Source organism: Sinohyriopsis cumingii, chromosome 18 (assembly GCF_028554795.1).
Source record: "Sinohyriopsis cumingii isolate HCF-2022 chromosome 18, ASM2855479v2, whole genome shotgun sequence".
Lineage (NCBI taxonomy): Eukaryota > Metazoa > Mollusca > Bivalvia > Unionida > Unionidae > Sinohyriopsis > Sinohyriopsis cumingii.
In genome coordinates this window covers 78,522,103-78,542,437 of record NC_142978.1, presented here as the reverse complement: position 1 = coordinate 78,542,437, position 20,335 = coordinate 78,522,103, and the positions used below count along the sequence as shown (strand labels likewise).

The following is a 20,335-nucleotide window of genomic DNA, read 5'->3' as shown; positions in this document are numbered from 1 at the left end:
ACAGTCAGATACAAAACCCCTGCCTACACAGATGCATATTTTTGGCATATTCACTAATTTTAATGAAAACTGTCAGCTACAAAACCCCTGCTTTCCACAGTCACCTTTAAACTTGTTTCTCTGTTCTGAACAGGTCAAGAATTTTGCACCTGGGGTTGAATTCTTAGGTCCATATATAACATTATCACAATATACCATAAGTACTAGCTTATGAGCCCAACTGCAAACTGCAGACCTTGATCTGCTGTTGCATAATGTGCCAGCAGATCTGGGTCTGTGCAGTTTGTTACGAGTAATTAGTAGAAAAGACAACACAGACCCTGATCTGCAGGTGCATTATGTTATGGCAGAGCAGGATCCATTTTGTTTGTAGTTGGACACGACATATAAGCAAGTACATATATATGGTAGTCAACTACATAATGCTGATGGAAAAAATAAATGTGAACTGAAGTATGTTATTCTTTGTGTTTTACCATTTTGGAAAAGAACTGCATCATTAATTATGTATTTCAGTGTAGCTTCATCAAGGTTCTTTGCTAGTGTTTATGGTTCATTAGACATGCTGTTGCTGTTGTTGGCCCTAAGTAAATACTGAGGGCCCCAGTGTTTACACTGGACCTTTGTTCAAACATTATTACCAGGTATATATAAATTCAAACTAAAAAAAACACCATGGCTTTCTGGACTAAATGACAATCAACTACAAAATCAAATACTCTGAACCTCTTGCCAACAATATCTGGTGACATGAATAAAAACCTAGAATTTAACCTGAATTTCCATTTCCAGAAGGACTGGTAGATTGAAAAATTCACTATGACTGCTGAATCTCATTAGACCTTCCCATAAATACTGACTGGTAACCAAAGAAACTTTACTAGCCAATATATTTTTAAAAGTACAATAAAGTACCAGTCTGACATCAAATTTACCAGTCCCTAGCTAATGGACTCCTGCTAATTTCATGCCATGTGAATATCACTTTCCTGCTAACTTTCAGTTAAATTATTTTTATTATACGTATGTTCCTTCCATAATCAGTGTTATTATATGCTCATTTTTTTCCCCGTTAACTTTACATTGTCAGAATCATGCAGTATTACCCGATATTGAATCCGCGCGACAATACACATATAGCATTCACGTGCAAACAAACAAAGGATGCAGATGCCATCACTTTTGATTTGTACACAAATCATGTACACTCGCGTAAGAGGTTCTTTACATTGTGGTTGTTTAAATTTGTTTCTGAATGAACTAAAACAGATGTTTCATGGACTGCCACATCCCAGCTGCTTTGGCACATTCCGCGTTGATACAATGTTACGGATTTAGGCTAGCTACAGTATATAACAGACGCAAGGTCCTTACAAATAGCATATGTGACAAATCATATACTCTCTTCTTTAGCTGGTGATAAGAATGGCAAAATAAAATATACTTACAGTTTTACATCCTGAATTTCCTCAAAATGTATTTTCTTAATTCTGCAAATCTGAATTACATGAACCATGACATAGGTTTTCAATCTGGATTACACATTTTGAAATTGTGCTGTAATTTCGATGATAAGTGCAACTGCATACTCCTTACTGCACTCAAAATGAAAAAAGCATTAAATTCCATAGCGTCGTTTTGATAATTGCAATTGAAAGACTTCATATTTTTCCCACATTATGATTTTAAACATTCAATGACAGAAACAGAAACACATTTGCAGATGTCAACACGCTTCTTCAATCTCATGTATTTCATGTGGAATTGTCACATACAAATCCAGTCCATAATCATGAAATTTCCTAGAATCGAGAAAGATACCAAAATCTATTCATTCCAGATCAAATGGAAAAGTTGTTGCAATGCACATTCATTCACAATATGACTCCAAATTTCAATTTTAACTAGACACGCCATTTTCTTTCGAAAGTTATGTCGAGCGCACGACTAAGTTCAAATTTATCTGGGCGGAATTATATGCGCAGTAATAATGCTGATTTTTGTAATGATGAATATGAGCTTGTGTATTATGTTTGGAATGCGGCATACATTCATTTATGTTGTTTCTTGTAGTGTATTTTGTTTATATAATTAAACCAGGTAGAATAAAAAAAATGAGCATATAATAAAAAGTTTACTGCATTTGTATGGGAAAATATGAACTCGTTTTGCTGGAAGGATATACTGCACTCCCAAGGTCGTGCAGTATTCCATCCAAAAACTTGAATGTGGTAGGATTTAATCATGTAATCCTCATTGGTCATTTCATCTGGTAGTGCTTCATGTACTGGTCAATTTTGATGCACTGTGGTAGTGGGCATTTTGAAAGATTAACTGAAAGTCATTGGCTTTTGTTCCCAACCTGCATCTCTTCTGGCACTGTTATCTTGTGCAAATGAAGAAATTAAAGCAAACAGAAAAATCAATTCAATACTGAATCAGGCTACCACAATTAAAGCCAATTTTCTAAGATGGTTTGAATAAAACTTGAGAACAAAATACAATAGGGATTACACAAACTGATAATAAACAGCACGATTGTTTGATATGGGATCAGTTATAAATAAAATCTAAATTCTAAAAGATCTTTAACTTTTTATGTGCTATAGTAATTTACTAAATTCAGTAATTTATAGCACACATCCAACTGCAAGCAGCATTAACTCAGATGTGTCAATATCTAATGCAACAGCAGATCATGGTCAACGGTCAACTTTGATTTCCAGTGAAAAGCACACTCCATTATCTGCCAGGACATATGATTAAACCTGTACAAAGCACATCATGAGACAACGCTAGTACTAAACTGCATCAGATGTTCAGTGATGCTTGAGTTAAGGGCCATAACTCTATCAAAAACAAAGCTAATGAGACAAAACCCATAAAGGGCCCATCCATGTCTATGATGAGGCAAAGCCCATAAAGGGCCCATCCATGTATATGATGAGATAAAATCCATAAAGGGCCCATCCATGTCTATGATGAAGCAAAGCCCGTACATGACCCATCTATGTCTATGATGAGGCAAAGCCCATAAAGGGCACAACCATATCTATGATGAAGCAAAGCCCAAAAAGGGCCCATCCATATCTATGATGAGACAAAATCCATAAAGGGCCCATCCATGTCTATGATGAGGCAAAACCCATAAATGACCCATCTATGTCTGTGATGAGGCAAAGCCCATAAAGGGCACAACCATATCTATGATGAAGCAAAGCCCAAAAAGGGTCCATCCATATCTATGATGAGGCAAAACCTTTAAAGGCCACATCCAAAACTATTATGAGGCAAAACCCATAAAGGGAACATCCATGTCTATGATGAGGCAAAGCCCATAATGGGAACATTCATGTCAATGATGAGGCAAAGCCCATAAAGGACCCATCAATGTCAATGATGAGGCAAGGCCCATAAAGGGCACATCCATGCCAATGATAAGGCAAAGCCCATAAAGGGAACATCCATGTCTATGATGAGGCAAAACCCATACAGGGAATATCTATATCTATGATGAGGCAAAGCCTTTTAAGGGCCTATCCATGTCTATGATGAGGCAAAACTCATGAAGGGCACATCTACATCAATAAGACAATGTATGCACCAAATTGCCTCACAATATGTGGAACAGTTTGAGTTATGCTTCTTAAAAGGACCTGCAATACTGGAGATATGGTAATCATGGAAAAAGGGCAATAACTTAATCAAAACTGGAGCTGACAATACGTAACCTTAAAAAGTAACACTGAGAATTAATTTTTGTGCTAGTGGGTCAATTGGGCAATCAGCATGAAATATTAGGTACTGACCATTTTTAACCTTTGATGTGGGCACCTGTCTTCATAGGGAACATGTCTGAGTTTAATAAAACACATAAGAGCACCATGAAAACCTAAAACTTTCTGTAAAATCGTACATGTAGACACTTCTTGTCAAATGAAAGTAGTTATTTGTTTTAATAAGACTGAATTACATATATCAATTCATACAGTCCATTCGATTTTTGCCATAATTCCTTTGGAAAGAAATAGCTCAGTGTCATTGTCTGCCTTCTGACCATTAATGATGTTTGATTGTTTATGCAATAAATATGTACATGTCTGACACTTGGTCATTTAGCTATTCCGTCCAACGGCAAGGTTCTTATTCAGTCTAAGAATGATTTATTTTAATTATCACCTGCAGAACACAATTTCATACACAGAATGCTTCATCAGCCATGATTAGCACTCAGTCAGTAGTATTCAATAACTGGCAGGATAAGTACCATGAGTAAAATGCTTAATAGTGGGATATCCTAAACAGGTCACAAAGACATTCAGATGTGTAGTAAAACTCAGCAGTGGGATATCCCAGAATGCTCCAATGCTCCGGTGGCCTAAGTGGTTAGAGTGAATGCCTCAGATGCAGAAAGTTGTGGGTTTGAACCCCAGCTGAGTCATACCAAAGATTTATTTAAAAATGGTACTAACAGCTGCCTCACTTGCTGCTCAGAATTAAAAGGTTAATGTTAGGACTGGTGGGCCTGGTTTCAAGATAATGTGACTGGGTGGGACATGCTGCTACATGTCTGCGACATCACATTCCATGCAGTGCTAGACATCACTATAAACTGCCACAGTGCAGACATCATAGTGATATGACTGAAATTTTTTTAAGTTTCTCTCACACACAAACAGACACACACACACACACACACACACACAACACTGAGACTGCTGACCTGGCTGGCATCAAACCTGTGACCCTTTTAATTATAAGTCTAATGCACTACCAACTGAGCTACCTTGGCTCCCCATAAAAGGATGAATAGAAACATGAATAGACAGATGGTTGGATGGAAAAAGGGCTTACTATGGGGCATACACAACTTGATACAGGAACCTAATTACAGTAATCCTGTAGGACTTGGTGTGAACAAAAACACTGAACATTCCAGATAAACACAAGCCTGACAATGATGAAAATGCTGCAGAATTATACATTATATCTTCCCATTCTTTTTTGACACTGATTGGTCAGAAAATGTTAGGTATGACAAGGCAGTAACTATGGTAACTAGGAATGTTGTTAGATGTGTGTAGTGTTGTCAGAATCAAGAAATTGTTATAATTGCACCATGGTAAGCTGGCAATGAGATCTGGAAAGTTCTACAAATAAAGTGCAGAAAGAATGAATATCTGCGTTGAGTCTGGAATTCTTCTGAATGTGAAAATGGACCAATAAACAAGCAGTCCTTCAGTATGCAACTGAATACTATAGATTAAAAAATAGAAACCAAGAAAGAAACAAAGGAAGAAAAGGAAAAAGTTTTTTAAAAATAAAATAGCAACTGAATGATGCAACTGTATGTAAAGAAGAATAAAATCTTAACTGTCATGTACTTTATGCAGTCAATTTTCATTAAATAAATGCATCCTAATTTAGTACAGAAAAATCCCTACTTACATTATATATTAAAGAGTTAAATGTAGAAAATTATTAGTGAAATTTTCATATTTTTCATCCCTCTATTTTCACATGAAAAATATATCCTTTGAAAATGCAAGAATTTCTATCATGCCATGCAGTAGTACATACATGCAGCAACACCCCATCCCAAGCATTTTGTGAGCTAGGGCAATCGATCAAATCTGCATTATATTTCAGGCACCATCCTTCTCATTATAGTCTGAAGTAGGTCGGCTCAATATTATAGCACACGGCTACCATACATACTTACTTATAAGTCAAACTGCAAACAACAAAGATCCTCATTTGCTATAGTATAATGCACCTGCAGATCAAGGTCTATGATGTTTGTTCTACTGATTACTCCTAACAAACTGCACAGACCCAGATCTGCTGGCTTGTCTTATAAGCGAGTACACGTGGTAATTCAAAGCAACAAAATGGAAAAAAATGTTACACAAAATATACCCAGTAATAACACAGCAAAAGTAAATAGCCTTTAAATAGTTAACCACTATTTTTTAAAACATTTTCATGTGCAGACCCTTTTTCACAGCTTGCATTTGGGTAAATTTTACTTTATGAAAAATCACAATGATTTCAACTATATATCTACTGAAAATCAGTTAAGTGTTATAGGGCTCGATATAGTTATTTCAGGTGGTATGGTATTTATATAAGTTTTAGAAGAGTAGATACAATTGTATATGAATGTTCTAAATTCTCTCCATAAATTTAATAAGTGTATATCTATGACTGAAGAGTATATCTTTATTTACTGTTAAATTTAGGTGCTGTGATTCTGGTTTAAAAATATGATATTATCAGCAGCGGTCAGGGGCAATGGTGTTAGGTTCCAGTCCGGGCAGAGAAATTGAAACAAAGAAGTCAGTATAGCAGTTGGATTATGAGTATGTAAACCTAACAGAAATCAATGATGGCAGGTTTCCCTTAATGCTTTAACATTTAAATTAGTGACCAGTTGTTGGGAAATTAAAATCTCTTTTTGTCGATACAAAGTGCTTACAATAGAGTTGGGTAGTTACAGTTTAATTTGGAATAAATTAACTCATAAGGATAAATTTTACAAGTAATTTCCTACTCAATATAATATTTTTGGAAATTCCAACAAACATTATCAGCTGCAAAAGGATGTGTGTGGAGAGTGGATCCATGGCTTTATTTTGGATTATATAATTTAGATTTGGTGGATCCTAATATGTAGAGTTAGATAAAAGGTCTGCAACTGACACAATCAGATGATTGCTGTTGTTGTTTTTGTTGTAGGGTTTAATGCCATTTTTCAGCACATGATAGGCTATACATGGCGGCCAGTATTAATGGTGGAGGAAGAACCTGGCAAAACCCTGGAAAGAACTACCAACCCACAAGAAGCTACTGGCAAGCTTTCTCACATACCCACATTAGCCGAATCCAAGACTCGAACCCACACTGACAGAGGTGAGATGGCAGTGATCCGTAACGGAAAGCACTTTAGATCACTCAGCCACTCTGGACCCCCAATCAGATGGTAAGTTTGGCTATAGAAAAGGTCTTCAGGGAATGCTCTCTCTGAAATCCCACTAGCCACTAGGACTGTTATAAGCCTGGTCAAACACAGTGCAAGAGAGTCAACATGTAGAACTGTAGGCATTAGGGTTACATAAAAATTAGAAGAAAAAAAACCTCTTGCTTGTGAATAATTCCCCTTAGCGCAGTTACATCAGATAGATACTACTACATAAGTGAAAAAAATTACTTCTGTAAATTCCCTGAATTAAGTTTAAATATTCCCAAACTTTTACTTATTAATTCTCTGATTATTTTATACTTTTTATTTCTCAAATTAGTTCATAATTTATAGTTTGTTTTTTATTTACAATTTTAAGCAAGGTTTATTAATGCAAACCTGAGAGAGAGAGAGAGAGAGAGAGAGAGAGAGAGAGAGAGAGAGAGAGAGAGATAGAGTATACTCTCATATGTTCTCAGACTGACAGATCAAAAAAGAAGACAAGGAAAAATAACAGAAATAACCAAGTATTTGATGTGATGAGGAAATTGGAGGAAAAAAAATGTTTGTCTTGAATATGGGGGTCTGTGTCTGTGCCAGAACACAAGAATAATTCCTGTGTTAATTGGAGCCCAGTTCCAAATTGATTGCTATCAAGGTTTCCAAAGGTGAATGAACAATACTCAAGATACACATCAGGCCATATCTTGAAAGCAACAATAAGAACTGATCAATTAACAGTACACTGTTTTTATCTCAACTCTGTATAAAGTGCTTTATTACCATATTTTCTGTAATGTTTCACATAGTTTTTAAAAACGCTTTTTATCTGGTGTGGAAATAACTATAGATAAAATACAAACTATAATCTTCAGCCAATTTGATGTACAAACTTTTGCCAACATTTGATAACATTAATAAAGGTTTTCTACACACAAAAAATGGAGGGTCTAAGCTTCATGGACTGGTGGACCCAAATTAGAGGTTACTAAATATTACGGATAATATGGTAAGTCATAATAACATCTATTATAAGTCTGGTAGGTAATGGGAGGTGGGAGTGGGGTAAAGACAATAACTAGAGGAAAGTGTTACTGTTCAATTAACAAGCCCCCAGTCACAAAATCTGCCTCCTCCATTTTAATTTTTTTTCATCTTATGTAAATCTGCTCCAAGATGAGTTTGAGTAAAGAAAATTTTGACATGATCTTAAAGTTTAAATGCTTACATACACACCAAATTTCCATAACTATGATTTTTCATTTTGGCAATTTCAATCTGAGTTTGATTTTTGAGCCGAGTCTGTTTCATGACTTCAATGTCTGGTCAATTACAAACAGTCTAGTAGAAGATGTTGATGAAAATAATATTACAAGTAAATAAGTTGTTGCAAAGAGTGTCGATTGATCAACTAGTGCTATATACTTCAGAAGATCTATGTGTAAAGTGTTTTTATAAAAAAACAGCCTGCAAGTTAATGATCTTCATTCATAGAACCTTGCTTCGTATTGATTGTGAGTTTGAATTATCAAGCTAGTTCATGATGACTCTAAAAATACATTAAAATACAAAATGTAAAATTGGGCACAATGAGTTAACAAAAATAAACCAACTGGCATTTTCTTCAATGCCACTGAACTTGAATCCTTGCTTCATTACTTTATAGAACAAGTGATATGTCCAAAGAATACTGATGTTTCCATAAATATGATATTAAAAATACTATAGCTAATTGCATAGATAATTCTCACACTTTTTCAAATAAATGTCCTCTTCCTAAACCTAGCACCCACCTCAAAACCATGAACCAGGGGTTGTATTTGAAATCCGATTACAAATCTTATCTGCTGTCCTGTAATTGTTGCATGTGTTGTAGGGACAATTAATGTAATGTAACTGTTTCCAGTTTTTCTAGTCTTTTGCACAGTCACATTGATTAGAATCTACATTTCAGGAAATGTGCTGTTTTTGCAGTCTAAAACATAAAGCCGAATCGTAACAGCACACTCACCACAAAATACCCTTTGTTTTTCAGGTTGAGCTCTGATCCATTGAGTAAAGAAAATATATGTATATGTGTTTATATAAATTAATTATAGGTCTGTGTGTTTATATAAATTAATTAAAGGTATGTATGTTTATATAAATTAGTTATATGTATGTGTGTTTACATATATATTAATCATAGGCATGTCTGCTTATATAAATTAATTAAAGTTGTGTGTCTTTATATAAATTAATTAAAGGTATGCCAAGATTTGCTGTCACATAATGTACCACCAGGTATGCATCTAGTAGAACAAACAACACATACCCTAATCTCCAGTGCATTATGCCACCCAGATCATGGTCTATATCATTTGTATTTGAACTAGACTTAACAAGAAAGTATATACAGCAAGTGTATAACGAGTTATCAATTTATCTCAAATGACATAAAAGGTCACATTATCAAACAGAAATGGATGGACAGATGGATGGAAATGTGAATAGTGTCCATATTTTTGGCAAAACAGTGGGGAACAACAACAACTGTGGGGACAATAAGACTGAACATCATTTATGATGCTCACAGCTTTTAAATGATTCATCTAATTTTTGAACAATGCTATACAGGTATCAGAACAAAAAGAGAAAGAGGAGAAATGCATGGCGTAAAAATGCAAGAAAAATGCCTGCAATGCTGACAGCCCAAGATAGTCTTGAGACAAGAACAGATGAAGATGTACGATTACAAAAAAAGCAAAACCTAATACACTATTCCCCTTCTGTAGCATACCTTAACCTTCTGTCTTGTCTTTTACCACACCAGGTATTTATGTATAACTGCTATGAATTTGCAAGTGATCACTGCTTTACAATGCAAAATATGTTTACCATTATGATTGATTCTGGAAATGTCAACTGATTTGATATGTATGAAAAAAGCAACCTTTTCTGGGAACCAAGTCTGTGAATGAATTTAAAGTACTTTATGCAAATAGTGTATTTTGTGATTGAAAAAGTGGACAGGATCTGTTTCACCAAGTTGTATGACAGATCATATGCCTTTCCAGATTTAAACTGATGCCACTATTTTTTGTCTGCATAGCTTTATTATATAGAAATTCAATTTTAAAAAATACAAATCTTTGGTTTGGAACTGAGAGTTTGCTTCTGGGCATAACCAATCTCGAAGGAAAGCCAACTGGTCTTAGTCGATGGAAGCTATATTGACATCCCTCCATTCCAGCTTCCTTTCTGAGCTCATGTATGAAATTAGTATAACAATATTTATTGTGTATCATAATAAAAAGGCTTATCAACATATCAGTAAACACACCTGCAATGCAACAAACATACTTATGTTACTCTCTCCCTCTCCTCTATGAACAGGAATTTAGACCCCAGCAGGTTAAGGGCAGGTAACCTACTGATATGTGTGAACACAGTGCTACTTCCTAATTATGTTTCATGTCTAACATCACTCAACAGACCTGTTCTGAATGGTCATATGTGCTCAACTATCAACTACCAGTCTCATCAATCTTACTATTAAGCAGCCAGCATACCAAATCAACTGGGGAGGATCCTGAAATAATTCTTGGAGTTATAGCAACTGTTAACCTACCTACTGTTAGTGTTACAGATTTGATTTATGCCCAATGGCTGCATGTTTTAAACCTAACCCTCATTAAAGTAACATCATAATTACTGGCATGTAGCTTCAGACATGTGTAGAAATAATGGAATAAAAATTTCATGGAGAATCCAAGGAATTTTCCTTCAAAATAAAACTTTTTAGAAGGCTGCAATGCACAGTTCAAATGAAATTGTTCATTAGGAGAGTTACTTTTTTTCTCCATATATATATATATATATATATATATACAGAAAGAGAGAGAGAGAGAGAGAGAGAGAGAGAGAGAAAACAAGTAACAGCCAATGGAGGAATAGACATATCGCAAATGATTTTCTTGGCTTACAAAACTTATGAGCCAACCATCATCATGCAGAGTTGTATAGTATTGTAAACACAAAGCCTTGTGTAAATAGTGCACACAATTTATAACTTTTTATTTTCCATATTTTACTCTAGTCTGATACAATTCTTTCCGAAACTAAAGACACAATTAATGTACATAGTCCTTACTTAAAATCAAACTCCTCCAAGATATTGATGACATAAACCTATTTACCAAGTGATAAGAAAAATAATCCTCAGATCACAAGGTAATAAGCACGCCCAATCAGAAGCAAGATCATCTCACTGATATGCAGAAATCTCACTTTTTACAGAACCTATCATAATACAAGCTTTCTTGTCAAGATGAAGCAAAATCTGACCCAAATGTGGTCTCCAGGGTGGTAACCAGCTCCACCAGGCAGATACAATATTGCCTCACAAATATATGTAGATCCTGCACATAATAAAACTTATTCAGGATCTTGATGAAACAAGACTATTTAACAAGATTGATCTGTGAAATATGAGGAGAAATTTAGTGGCTAGAACAGTGGCAGGCACAGCCAATCAAGTGCAAGAATCCATCATTAATATGCATGGCTCTTGCTCATAATTGTACTCAACCAAGATCTTGATAAGCCTATGATATTTATCAAAATCCTATTTTAAAAATGCCAACCGACTTGGCACTAAATAACCTGCTTGTGTTGTTGTGCCATAAAACAACCAAACCAATCAAAAATGCAATCAACGGAGTGCTAAATAAAACTAATAAAATGCATGAACAACTCATCAATATGTAAAGGTCACACTCAAAAAAAATTTCAACCAATGTCTTGATGATATTAACCTATTTAGAAAAGTTTGATTACGACTGGGTCACAAATATTATATCTCGATTGGTAAAAGCTCCGTCAGTCAGATAATATTTACAGATATTACTCAAGAGTTGAAACAGAACTGTCAACACTTTATTGCCAAAGAAATCAGCTCTATGCACTTCCCAAAGAAACACTGAGACAGGCCTGGGAGGGTATCAAGCCAACAACACATGGATTATGGTTACGATTCTCCACCAAATGAGCTACTGTGGCTCTCTGGCTCATAATAAAACTCACAGGATATTTGAATATTACAAGTTGATGTAAGAAATTTGATAAAAATCTGATCAGAAATAGATCTGCTAAAGTGTTGACAAGCAGCCAATCAGAAACAAGATAACCTCATTAACAGGTGTGGATCTAGTTCATAATTGGAGTATTCTGAGTTCTTTTTCATAACTCTAGAGCTCGCTTATTATTCAACTTGTGTGAGGTCTTGATGAAGACCCTAAGATATAAATGGATCAGAAATATGGTCTCTTGAGTGGTAACAAGCTTAATAGGATGCAGGATCACTGCCTTCATGTACATGAATCTCACAATTATCAAACTCATCTGATATGTCAATGATATTAGCTCACATTTCAAGTTTGATCAAAATCGAAACAAGAAAAGAAAATAATCTTCCAGAGTAGGGATGAGCTTAACCCTTTACCTCATTGAGCATAGTGACAAAGTGCAGCACGTTATAAATAGAACGTATGTTACCTAGTCGACCGCATACGCATAGCCTGCCTGTGAACTGTTAAGCAATGTAGTGTATGTTACGTTTAACAGCAATTTTAACCATTTTACATTTTTGGTACACATCTATTATATGTGGAACAATTTAAGAGTAAAGTCCGATTGTTATAGCTGTGTAATTACTTATCACGGAAGAATTTGTTATGTGCTTTAAAATCTGGAGAGAACTTGTTCACCGCCATGTCAGTGAGGCCGTGTGACCAACCATAGCTGCCATTTCTCATACTTGAAATTTACAAGTTTTTCGTCTGTGTCTACATCACTAAGTCATCTCAATTTGATAATTTATAAAAACTAATTGCTGCCTACATCAACATTAGAGCCTTTACCTAGGTTACTGAATCTTTCATAGTTGTGATTCTAATCGTGAAAAATTTGTATGTACTGAATGAAATCTGCGACCGCCATTTTGGACAGTGGAGATTACGACCCAGTTACTTTAAATAGCAGATATCGACCAGTACATAAACAGTGACCAGTGATCTGACATAATTGTCATTCGCAGAAATGAACGTAGTATCTAATAAGGGGTTTTCCCGGAAGGTGGCGCTACGAAAACTGGCTTAAAATGGCTGATGTTTACAGCCGACGTCAAAAGGTGCTTCCATGGGACTTTTGTAGAGGTGTCAAAAGGCGCTTTGATGCAACTTTTGTAGAGGCGTCCAAAGACGGATGCATGAGGTAATGGGTTAAACAATCAAATGCCAGATCAACTCCCTAATATGAGTGGATCTAGATCAGTAATGAACTTGTTTGAGATTGTCATGATACAAGCCCATATAAGTTACATCAAAACTGAAACAGAAATGTCTTAAGCAGTTGTTAGTGGATGCAGATGCAGGGCCATACCATAAACACCTGGGGCTAGAAGGTTACAGTGACCTAGTTTTCACTGATGGCTGTAGCACCACCTCATGATACAATTTAAATCCCAAGTTATGTGACTCCAATATTGCCTGAGATAACGAAATAACAAAAATCAAAGGTGATGAATGAAATACTGACAGGACACACCTAAATACCATCTTAAGTGACTCTGTGTCTGAGAAAATTATCTGACATTAAAAACCACTGACCTAAAGAAACAGCTAAAAACAAAGGTATGCGCATATCACTGAACAATTAAATATAAGTTACAGTGACCTAATTTTCACCTTTGGCTTGTAAGCACTCCTCATGAAACATTCACTTACGAAATCATGTGCAAGCAAAGTTGTCTCAAAAAAATGACTCAAACACAAATGCTAACCTCAGTGTTGATACCAGATGGATCAATGGAGAGACAGGTAATCAGACAGATGGTGCTCTGGAGATATCTTCATTCATCCATTGTGCCCTGAACTGCTTTGCATTCAGCCAAACGTGAAAGCAAAATTCAACTCATCTGACCTTATTAAAAACAAGAAACTTACCATAATCCTTTCCTGAAGTGGCACACTCTGGACTACTCTCTGGGTAATCCTCTGGTAATGTGACTAGAATTGGTGGCACACTTGGCAAATTTTTGTCCTCTGAAATGTAGAACACAAACATTTTCAAAATGCATCTCATCATAAGCGGTCTGGAAAGTGGCCTTAGAAATATACTGTGCACTGAATGTATATTTTTCTGAGCAAAAAAGAAGAGAAACCATATTTGGTTCATATGGTTAATTCTTATCACTGGATACTAAGGAAAATTAGAACATTCATTTCTTTTCAGAAATGCTAGATCCAGGTAATCACACACTCTTTTGTAAGGCCTGCAATCCACAATTATTTTCATATGCAGTAATTGGTCAATAGTTGTTAGAGCATTAGTTGGTTGATAGTTGTTAGAGCATTAGTTGGTCAATAGTTGTTAGGGCATTAGTTGGTCAATAGTTGTTAGAACATTAGTTGGTCAATATTTGTTAGAGTATTAGTTGTTAAAACATTAGTTGGTCAATAGTTGCTAGAGCATTAGTTGGTCAATAGTTGTTTGAGCATTAGTTGGTCAATATTTGTTAGAGCATTGGCTGGTCAATAGTTGTTGTAATATTAGTTGGTCAATAGCTCTTGTAACTGATCAGAATTTGTGCATGGCAAAAATAATTCAAGTAAACATTGATAAACCCATAAACTTGTTGATATATTAAAACAAACATTTTTGTACACCCCCCCCACCCCCGATCATTACACATACATTTTTGTGTTGTACTGGATCATCCATTAGCTACTATAACTTTCCTTGAAAGAGTACTGTGAACAGTGCATTATATGCACATTTTGGGGTTAATAGTCCACCATGCAGGCACCAGAATGATCTATTTTAATATGGATATTATTGACTACTGGGTCTCAATGACTTGGAGATGTGTGGTCTTGAACAAAACTTAAATTTGCAGAAACCATTATTTTCATATTAGACTTATGATGACCTCTGACATTTAGATCCCAGAATCTATAGATTTATTAACTTGTGTAAAAGCCATCCACAAAACTAAGTCAAGGAACAAAGGTTATTCTGCTTCATGAGTTTTTTTCTCCACCACAATGACCCTGAACTTTGACCTTTTGACCTCCAAATAAATAGACCTTTTCCATTCTTTAAGTACAAGTCCTCCACAACATTGGTCAAGGTATGTAGACTAGAAACAAAGCTATTAAGCTAAAGGCATTGTTGTTGTTGTTCTAGGGTTTAACGCCATTTTTCAGCACAAGATAGGCTATACATGGCGGCCAGTATAACTGGTGGAGGAAGAACCCTGGAAAACCCAGGGAAGAACCACCGACCCACGAGAAGCTACTGGCAGGCTTTGTTTGTTTGTCCTTTTGACTCCAATATTCCGTAGGTTTCTTTCTTACCCTTGTGTAAATTATCCATACAAACTTTAGTGAAAGTACATTATTGCTAAATACATCTTTGTGTATAATTTATTTTTCTTTCAGTGGTCTAATAAACCTTGATTTCTAACCCCAAATCAATATGTTTTCTTTTATACTTAAGTACAAGCCATCCACAAAGTTAGGAAGCTGTAGATAGTAGACTAATCAGTCTATTGTGCAGATATAAATTAGCATTAGGTTAATGGATGCATGGTCAACCTCACAACATACCATGCTCCACCTTCAACAAATCCCTAAGTGTACCAGTTTTAACTATTGTATCTACTCCATGTACAATAAAAGCCTAACTGTGAACAATGATGAGCCTATGTGTTTTTGCATTACATGTCAGCAGATCTGGTTCCATGGTGTTTTCTTTAAATCAAAAAGTAAGGCTAGAAGTAAAACAACATTATATGCATGCTTTTCTCAGTTATCACTGACCCACTCATGTATACAGGAGTTACACCTTTATGATACTTCACTGGAGTGGTACACTGAAATGGGGAAACTGCCAGAAAATGCCATAGAACAAACAAAATGTCAGCGAACATGAACAAAATGTTTAAGTACACCAGGTAGTTCAAACTTGAAAAGAGAGGCTCATAATGTTCTGGCCAGATGGAAATCACATTATCTGACGAATGGCTTCATGAATGCTTTTATGATGTGTGATGTCAAATACCATGTCAAATACCATCACTGGTAAATAATATACATCTGTATGTGATAGTGTCTTCTGTCAGATTTCCAAAGCATTTTTCTAATCACTGTCAGACTGACTTGATTGAGCATGTTCTTACTGAATAAATCTTCCTTCTCCACAATTTTTTTAAAAAAACTGTTTAAAAAATGGTTCCCCTTCCTAAACAATAAACTGAAAACTATACTTAGACTACTCCAACAGAAAGAGTTCCCAAATCTTGAAATAGTGACAATCCTGGCTGTACGGCATCAAACAAAACCTATTTAGCAAAACTTGCAATGGCAAACATCTGGCAAGATCTGAAGAAAAGTAAACATGTACTTTGTGACAAAAGGTAAAAGGTAAAGATGCTCCAAAAACATCTAAAATGTCATAAAGAATCAAAGCTAACAGATGGAAAATCCTTAATAAACCACAAAAAATTCTATAGGAACTGCATTCTTTTTGAAAGTATATGAAATTCTCAGGTGAAATGTCTCATGCTAAGTCTGGTTAAATCAATATACAGCTTGAACACACTATAGCACGCTCCATTATAACTGAAATTCAGATATAACACGGTTGTAGTATGGCTCCCAAAATTGCATATACATGTACTTGTCTTATACACAGTTTTTTTTCCCTTTCTTAAAAGTGTGAAATGTAACTTGCTAAAAGTTTTATTATCATTTTTGTGGAAGATATTGTGCATGAATTCTAATATAAGATCATTGTGGCATGGCTAATGAAATTTCATATATGTCTTTTTACTGTACTCAAAAAAGTTTTTTCTTAAAAGTACTAAAAATAATGTGTAAAAAGTTTATTCAGGGATCACCCTGGGCTTCGCCAATGTTGCGAATTGTGATTTATATTTCTGACTGGTGACAAAATATACCATCCAGCTATTTTTTCCCCCAAACATTATTGACTGTTTAAACTTGTATATACAACCATGGGTTTTAAGTGAAAGAAAGCCGCAAACATGGTATAAAATGCAATAGAACTGATCTTATGTTAGATAAACAAATTCTTTATTTCTATTGACAAACCATCTTAATCGTGCTCTGTTATATCATAATCCACTTATTCTGACATCTGGCCTGAGTACTGTATAATGTGAGATCTCTGCTAATTTTTTATTTTTAACATTTCTGGTAGCAGAGGTCAACTGGATGAGGCACTATCTCACAATGGATCTTTCGGACGAAATAGTGTTGGATTATTGGCCACTCGCTGGTAATTAATATATTATTCTGACTGACCTCTGTATGTGAATGGAAAGTAAATTCCTCTTCTTTTCATTCATATAATTATATGAATTCTTCGGAACACAAACATTTTCTGTAGTAATCCTTTTACAGAACTGAACAGAACACCTGTGTATTCATCATCTGTTTAACTATTTTTTTAAAATGTCTAACACATGCACAGAAGGCAGCATCCACCACCTAAAATCCCCCCCCACAAAAAAAACTGAAGATTTACTTCTTTGTCTATCTATGCTACCGGGACTAGCTACAACCGACCAACTTTTGAAGGCAGGAAAAGTAACTGCTACAATCGGTCAAATGACAGCTTATTCCTTTTGTTTTTAAATGTATCCAGAAAAAAATAGTTTTGCTGAAACATCAAAGAAAACTAATCACCTTTGAAGCACTAATCGTTATGTATAAATAATAAGCAAATGAAAAAAAGAATCAGTCTCAATTATTGTTCTACAATGATTCGATGTTGCCTCCACAATAAAAAACATACATCTGTTTGGTCCTTCACAGCTGTCCTTTAGCAGTAACTTCAACAACACTCACCCTTCAAGAAAGCAGACTATAAGCTTCAATAAAAACGAATAACCTTTCATCAAAGGAAGTCAGCACCAAACTAAAATAAAAGCAATTGGCATCTTATAGATGTTACATTTTCCAAAGTAACTGGAACACATTTATTGTGCAGATTAAGTTCCATCAAGCACAATTTTTCTGTCTTTGATCAGTAGAGCTCAAAATGTGAATAGATTTGAAAGAAAACCTATCATGAAAAATTTCAGATCTCGAACTGATCAATGATTTAAGCAGAATTTTTAAGTGCCATAATTACAGCATTTTCCCATTCATGCAAATTGAAATTTACAGGGTAATTTTGTGAACGCAAAGGGTTTCTTTACTCTTGATAATTTAATCTGGAAGTGCTTCAGGAGAAAAGTAAACTGGAGTATTTTTTTTTTAAAAAAAAGCTAAATATGCAAAATATAAAGTTTAATAAAACTTTGAGTAATTACAATGAATATGAAATGCAAAAAAATAATACATATTACAAATGACAATAAAAAAAATCGCAAATGTTTCTGGCACTTTAACATGGCAATGCCAGCAAGTCAAACTCTACTTCACCATGCATATCAAACTCGCTCCCAAATATTTAAAAACTTTAAAAGTGGATAAAAGTTCAGAAATAATTCTCTGCAATTAAATTTAGAAATTTAGACATGTATTTTTACAAGAAATATGTTCTTATTGGAGTAAAATCAATATTGACAAAAATTACAATTGCTTTTAAATGTACCTATAATTTTGTAAGGAATTTCTGATCTTTAGTAATAATAATGCACATATGTTCTGCAACTGTAATTTTACTCTAACAATATTTCTATTGTAGACTTTTCTTCAGTTATAAATGAAAAATTATTCATTTTAGTCCCTACGGTATATTATTCTGCTAATTTGTTCTATTTAAATCTGGTTTCATAATACTATGCAAGGGAAAGAATTCAGTGTAATAACCTCAAACAGTGATTCTCAATAGTCATGAGTTACACCCCTTGCTTCCCTTTGCTATTTTAAAAGATCTTGCTCATAATATAAAGCATTGGATATCTTCATGATATTCACTTACATACCAAGTTTGATCAAAATCTGATCTAAAATAAGGCCCACAGAGTGGCAGCAAGCCCAGTCAATGGGAAGCAAAATAGTCATGGATCTTACTCATTATTGAACCCATCCAAGGACCTGATGATAAAATGATCATGTTCCAAGTCTGATTAATTTCAAATCAGAAACATGGCTTCCAGAAAGGTAACAAACTTAATCAGATACAAGATCACCTTGTTAATATGCATGTGTCTAACTCATTATCAAGCTTACATGACACACACACACACACACACATCTGGGTCACACTTATCTGAGAGTTGATGATATAAGCTCATGTTCCAAGACTGATTAAAAATCAGATCAGAAATATGGACTCCTGAAAGGTTGCGAGCTCAGCCAAACAGATGTCAGATCACTAGATGGTATGAAAACATGTTTATGAATGCACTCCCTTATAAGGGTGAACAAGGTACCCATTTTCTATAGGAAATGGTTTGTTCATAATGTAATCTATATTGGTGATACCCTTATAGATGAGGCAACTATTACTACCTTTGATTCCTTTAAAGCTAAATACAATGTCAATACGAATTTCCTTGCATTTTAAGGTATAATTTAATGTGAAGAGTCTTTATATAAAATGTTAGAGATAATGACTTTGGTCAAACCATATATCCCTTTCCAATAGGATTTTTGTTTAAAAATAACAATAAAGAATGTAAAGACTATTACAAAATCACTTTTTAAAAAGGATGTTATACCAACTACCGGTAGTGAAAATAAATGGAATTAAATTTTCAATCTGAATATGGATATATGATCTGACATATGTGCTAAAGTTTTTAAAATAAAAAGAAACTCAAAATTACAATGGTTTCAATTCTGTGATACAAACAGAATTTTACCAATGAATTCATTTCTGTATAAAATAAAACTGTCTGATACTGATAAAGGTACTTTTTGTAAAAATGACCCAGAAACAATACTGCATTTATTTCGGAAATTTAATATGATAATCAGGCTGTGGAATGACCTGTCCCACTAGATTCGGAATAAAGTGAACGTAGATATTGTGCCAAGTGCAAAAAAATGTTATACTGTGAGATACAGGAAGAGATGGAATATGTGAAACTTTATTTTTGATTTCTTGTAAACAAATACTGAATATATATATGTAAAATGAAACGACATATGCCTAGATTAGATGGGTTGAAAGTTTTTCTTAAAGACCACTGTATTATAAAGAAACCACTACAAAGACCATTATACATGTAGTGCAATCAAATCTAAAAACAAAACCATTTGCTGATTTTGGATTAGTGGGAACCTTTATTCCACCAATAAAAAAGAATGATGTCTTATAATTCAAATGCATGTTTAACAGCATCAAGTTATAGTG

General features: G+C 34.7%; 1 protein-coding gene across 3 annotated transcripts in view; it reads right to left on the bottom strand.

Moving 5' to 3' along the window:
* The window catches only part of LOC149777121 (mediator of RNA polymerase II transcription subunit 15-like), a 169,177-nt gene that overhangs the window by 29,194 nt on the left and 119,648 nt on the right, over nt 1–20,335 (bottom strand). For all 3 annotated transcript variants that reach the window (XM_089941796.1, XM_089941797.1, XM_089941799.1), the window contains one exon: nt 13,945–14,043. In XM_089941796.1, coding sequence (XP_089797922.1) covers nt 13,945–14,043 — 99 coding nt within the window. The remainder of the gene's footprint in view (nt 1–13,944; nt 14,044–20,335) is intronic.